Raw genomic sequence first — 6,073 nt, forward strand, 5'->3', positions numbered from 1 at the left:
GGATATTCATTTTCAGTTTTTATTATACTTTCTCTGATAAGTTCCTTGGTTTTAGAAACATTCCTAATTAGTATTTATTTTTTAAAAAATGTAATCTATAACTAACAGACCTGCAGAATTTCCTGAAAGTGTAACTTTGTCCCTGTGCTTGCATGTGGATTTGGTATGTCTGCGGGTTTTCCTTTGGCACAGTACACAATAAAAGGCAAGTCACACTAATCATTAAAAGTTAACTTTCAAAATCTCTAATTGTGCCACTGAAGTAAAATAATTAACTGCAGATGCTGGAAATCTGAAGCCAAAACTTCTCAAATTTGCAGTAAGTCAGGCAGCATTCTTAGAGAAAATAGACAAGTTGATGTTTCAGGTTTTGACCCTTGATCAAGTTATTCCAGATACTGTAACCAAACTACTGGCATTTATTTATCACCTTTAATGTAGAAAAATAGCACAAGTTCTTTATAGTAAACATAACCAAACAAAAATGGAGGCCAGGCAAAAGAAGAAATGGAGTTTTGTCAACTTTGCTTCTAATCTCTATCTCCAACCCTTCCCTTTCCTTCCTTGAGCTATCTTCATTTCTGGGGCTAAGCAGTCCATCATCTATTACAAGCCCACAACTATCTCGATGATACTTCCTTTCACCTCGCTTTCTGTGAGGAATCTATACCACTCTGTTTCTCCATGTCTGTCCTATTTATTCTGGTGATGCCACTTTTCACATCACTGCTCCCTCTTCCCACAGCTTTCAACATTCCAAAGGGACCACTCACAATCACCTCCAGCATCTTCCCTTATAAGCAAAGGAGATGCAACACCTGTCCTTTCCCTTCTTTCTTCATCCCATTCAAGGTCCCAAATGCTCCTTCCAATTAAAAGAGCAATTCACTTATAACTCTTCTCAACTCACTAAACAGTATTTACTGCTCTTAAATGCAGTTATTTCTACATTTGGGGGAACCAAACACTTCACTTCACAAGTATAATCCTGAGCTTCCAGTTGCTTGCCACTTTAATTCTCCATCACACTCCCACCTTGGCCTCCTACACTTTTCCAATGAAGCTCATGCCAGCTGAAGCAACAGCATTTCATCTTTCTATGAGGTAATTTACAGCCTTCTAACCTTAACATTAAGCACTTAAGTCTTAACTGGTGATTTTTTTTTTCTCTTGCCAGCAGGTGCTGGTAATGGAAGATGGCTACACCAAAGCTACAGGGATTGGAGAAGGTATGAGCTGGTGTATTAGTGGTATCTTGTAGTTCTGGTAAAAGGTCACTAGATTGAAACATTAACTGATTCCCTCTCCCAATCATGCCATTTCAGATTGCCAGCATCTGCAGTATTTCACTTTTGAGATATTAGAAAATATGACTAAAAAGGGGTGGGTTTTAAGGAGCGCCTTACGGGAGGAGAGTGAGCTATTGAGAGGGAATCGTAGGCTGTAGAGATCTGACACCTGAAACCATGGCCACCAATGATGGGTTGAATGAACTGGGTTTGCACAACAATAGAAACACATTTAAGGGTTATAGAGCTGGCATAGGTTACAGAGATTGTAAGGACTAAGGCCATGAAGGGATTTAAACACAACAATTAGAATTTTGCATTGGACCAGGTGCCAATGTAGATCAGGTGAGTGATGGGATTTAGTGCAGAATAGTTATGAAGACTTTTGGAAGAATTCAAGGTTGTGAAGGGAAACTAGGGAAAGATGCAGGCTCAGAACGAGCACAAGGGGGTATTAAGGGACAGGAGCAGGAGGTATCAGTTTTCAAAAATTGACAAAAGTCTATGAGCTCCAAGAATGGAGAAGGCTTAGGAAAGGGGTTTAAAGTGATGACTGGGGATGGAGAAAAGAAACTGGAGGTTGTTTTTGATATTCTCTATCATCCTCCACTGGTGAGCTGTTTTGGCAGAGAGCAAGACTGAATAATACTTAACGCAGTCCAGCTAACTGCATGTATACCATATCCTCATCCAATCTTGATTTTAAAAGACAGAAGAATTTACTTTCACATGTTTAAACTTGGTGATATCCTGCAGTATGGATCTTGGTGCTATCTTGATTTTCAATTTAAAATAAAACTTACTATTGGCTCCAATTTGTTTATATGTAAAAACTTGAAATTAAAAATCTTTAAGATTAAGGGAATAGACACAGCAATATTAATTCCAATTCATGGATTTCTGAAAGTTTTAACTTTTCTACTCATGTCTAGCAGTTCTTTAATGTCTGGATTCTGGTTCCTTAACAATTCTCAATTGCATCCATAAATTTTCCAGTAAAGCTATAGTTTCCTTACACAGATCAATGACAGTTCAATTTATATTCTGGTGCAGAATAGCTCAATTGGTCCCTCTTTCATTCAGCATAGCAAGACCACACATCTCTGCCCTAAAGACAAGCTATGCAAAAAGAAAATAAGTAACAAGCTATTTAAGCCTTATGTTAAAAATAGTGATGTTTTATGCATGTGGCTGACAAACAAGACGGGGAAGAATAAGCCACAACTTAAATTTATACAATGCCTTTAACAGAATAAAACATCCTAAAGTGCTTTACAATTGTTGAAATAAAATTTGACACCAAACCACATAAGGAGATTAAGCATGACTGCCTAAAGCTTGGTCAAATAGGTACGTCTTAAAGAGTATCTTAAAAAGGAAAGAAAGGTAGAAAGGTTTAGGGAGGGAATTCCAGATCTTAAGACCATAGGCTGCTAAAGGCACAGCTGCCAATGGCAAAGCAATTAAAATCAGGATTGCTCAAGAGGCCAAAATTGGCAGAGGGGTTCTTGTGGAGTTGTGAAGCTAGAGGAGATTACAGAAGTAGGAAGAAATGGGGCCAGGGAGTGATTTGTAAACAAGGATGAGAATTTTAAAATTGAGACCTTGCTTAACCAGGAGCCAACTTAGGTCAGTGCGCACAGGAAAGATGGGTGAACATGACTTGGGTTGTATTAAGCGAGTTACCGAGATGGAGAATTTTGATTTATTTTTAAGATGTGGCTACATGAATCTAACCCCAGAAAAAATATCCACTAATTTAAACAATGTAAATTTCAAATGCTAAAAAAAAAACTGGATCAGCAAATAATTTGAATTAAGAGGAAACAGTATGTAATAGAAAAGCAATCCTTTGAATTTGCCTTTTTAGTGATCAGCATAGACAAAAATGATTAAAGGCAGAAAAATTGTTGAATTTTAGATATTTATATCTTTGTAATCATTTTCAACAAATGGACCCAGCATTAGTTCAATTACAGTAACAATCCATTTTTCAGGAATTGACAAAATAATATGTCAACAGTCTGTTAAAGTTAATAGTCCTGGTGGATGGCATTATAATGCTGGGCTGTTCAACAGGAGCAACATTCCAGGAGATGGAAAACACCATGCAGTACGGAATTTTATTTATGCTTCCTCATTTTTCTCATAATTGTGTTTGATGTGTTTCCAGAGTTTCTGCAAATAGAGAAAACATTATTTCACTAAATCAGCTCACCTCATTTTTCACTGAAGCAAAACATTCATTTGACCATCAGCTTTGCAACATAAACATGAACTAGGTACAACAATGACACATGGAAATTTATAAACTACATTGTAGATTTACAAGAGTGGCAAGGCATTGCATCAGTCAATGATGTCATGAAGTTAACAGAAGGCTGCTTAGAATAAATGATTAAAGCATGATTTAAGATAGAAGACATGCATTATATAACATAAGGCAAATGTATTTTTTCCATACTGAATTTTATGTAGTAGTTTAGATCCATCTCAAAAGCACTTTATGAAATAATTACACCAGTGTAATTCATTGTACAAGGGTAAGCAAACATGTTAGCCACTTTGCATAAAGCAAGATTCCATAACCAAAATGAGTAACCAGCTGTGCTTTTCATGGTGTTGGTTGAGGAAGAAGTGTTGGCCAGGATACCAGGAGAATCTGCTCGAGATATTCAAACCTTTATCAGCACCTCTATGAACATGACACTACTTCAGTGCAGCACTGGAGTGTCAAATTATTTCAGACGCTGAGATCATGAAGTGGGGCTTAAATGCATAATGTCTGTTTCTGAATATTGCTAAAACGGGTAAGCATGAGAAAAATAAATCAGTGATGACACCAGGAATAGTTAGCAGGGATCAAGATAAATAGGCAATCTATAGTAAATTTAGAGCAAGTGTTAAAATCAATAAGTAAAGGCATGACCCAAAAGATAAAGACAAACAGGAAATATGAAGTAATGAAGGCTAAAGCACAAATGAAACACCCACACCCCCCCAAAAAAAAAAGTCAGTGTAGGGAGAGAAAGAAAAACCACAATGTCTTAACTGGTTTAATCAAAGAAACTGGTAAATTACAGTAGATAGATCCCTAAATTCCCTAAACCACTATGAGAGCACCATAATTGCAAGAACCACACCAGTTCAAAGGCTGACCCACCTTCTCTGAGCAACTGGATAGAGGCAATAAATCCAGTCTTGTCTGTACCCACCTTTTTTTTAATTCATTTATTGGATGTGGGTATTGCTAGCTAGCAATCCCAAACTGCCCCTGAGAAGGTGGTCAGTTGCTTTCTTGAACCACTACAGTCCAAGTGATGTAGATATACCCACAGTGCTGTTAGTTGGGAGTTCCAGGATTTTGATCCAGCTATAGTGAAGGAACAGCGATATATTTCCACATCAGAATTGTGACTGGCTTGAAGGGGAACTTCCAGGTGGTGGTGTTCCCATCTGTTTGCTGCCCTTGTCCTTCTATATGGTAGTGGTCGTGGGTTTGGAAGGCGCTGAGGAGGCTTTGAGAGTTTCTGTAGTGCATCTTGTAAATGGTACACACTGCTGCCACTGTGCTTTGGTGATAGAGGGAGTGAATGTTTGTGGATGGATGGATGGATGGGTGGGGGTGGGAGGCGCAATCAAGCAGGCTGCTTTGTCCTAGATGGTACCAAGCTTTTTCATATCCTAAGAACAAATAAAAAAGCAATGGAGATTGTTGGGGGCGGGGACTTATTAACTATACAAGAAAGGCAATTAAGAAGCACTGCTGATCGATACAGGATAAGAGAAAGAGCACCTCCAATGGCATTTGACTTAACGAATGCACAATATTCAGGTCTAAGTAAAGCCACTAGCTTTATTAAAGACAGAACTGAGCCTAGTTTAACATATCCTCCAGGAAGCAATGCCAAAATCAATAAAAAAGTTCAATCTCAAATCTCTTAAAACTGCTCAATACTATAACTAGCTTTGTCACTGCCACTGGTAACAACCGATGAAGGTTCTGTGACATTGTGTAAGAATTTAAAATATAAATCCCAATTTCTTCTGACACTGTATTTCGAGGGGGTAACAGCTGAGGATTGAGAGGTGGGTATGCTCACATTACATGGCACTGGCTGCAACTGCAAAATTTCCTCCACACTGAACTGAGTCATTAAGCCAAAAGCAAATGCTGGAAACCTAAAATAAAAACAGAAACTGCTGGAAATATTCAGCAATCTGGCAACATCAGAGGAGAGGGAAACAAGAGTTTACATTTCAGGCCGGTGACCTTTCACCAGGACAGTTCCGAGAGCAGCTGAGCGACAGGGAAAGAACTGAAGGTGAACCCGCTCCCTCCTATCGGTCACCTCTCTTAAACCCACCACCCGCAAATTTCAGGCTCACCCCCTCATTGATGCGCTCAAACACAGCATCTCCGACTTGGTCGAACACCCTCTCGAAGAAGATGGCGCCCAGCACAATGCTCAGCGCGAAGGTGGAAGTTCTCTTGAACACCAGGTTGTAAACCTGCCTGAACACCGCCATCTTCCCACTGCCAATCGCCGCCGCACACATTCTTCCTGTAACCCTCCGCCGCTCCTAAACACCCCCGCCACTAATTATCACAACGACAAAAACACCTCCACCACCACCAACACAGTAACTCACATGATGTCAAAAATACTTCCTAAAGGGACTGCAAAACGAGCGCAAAATTATCTTAGATCTATGTTTTGCGTATTAATACAGGAGTGTTAATCGTCACCCTTTGGGTAAAGCTGTCTCCGTGATCGGCAGAT

The 6,073-nt window shown here is 39.2% G+C and overlaps 1 protein-coding gene across 1 annotated transcript; it reads right to left on the reverse strand.

Annotated features, from left to right (window-relative positions):
• Positions 1-3,194: 3,194 nt before the first annotated feature.
• On the reverse strand, positions 3,195-5,864 carry LOC121286236 (cytochrome b-c1 complex subunit 9-like). Its single transcript, XM_041203263.1, has 2 exons — positions 5,679-5,864; positions 3,195-3,467 (listed from the first exon to the last, which is right to left on the reverse strand). The coding sequence occupies exons 1-2, from the start codon at positions 5,847-5,849 to the stop codon at positions 3,417-3,419; spliced, it is 222 nt and encodes a 73-aa protein (XP_041059197.1). The 5' UTR covers positions 5,850-5,864; the 3' UTR covers positions 3,195-3,416.
• Positions 5,865-6,073: the final 209 nt, after the last annotated feature.

This window comes from Carcharodon carcharias, chromosome 13 (genome assembly GCF_017639515.1).
Source record: "Carcharodon carcharias isolate sCarCar2 chromosome 13, sCarCar2.pri, whole genome shotgun sequence".
NCBI lineage: Eukaryota > Metazoa > Chordata > Chondrichthyes > Lamniformes > Lamnidae > Carcharodon > Carcharodon carcharias.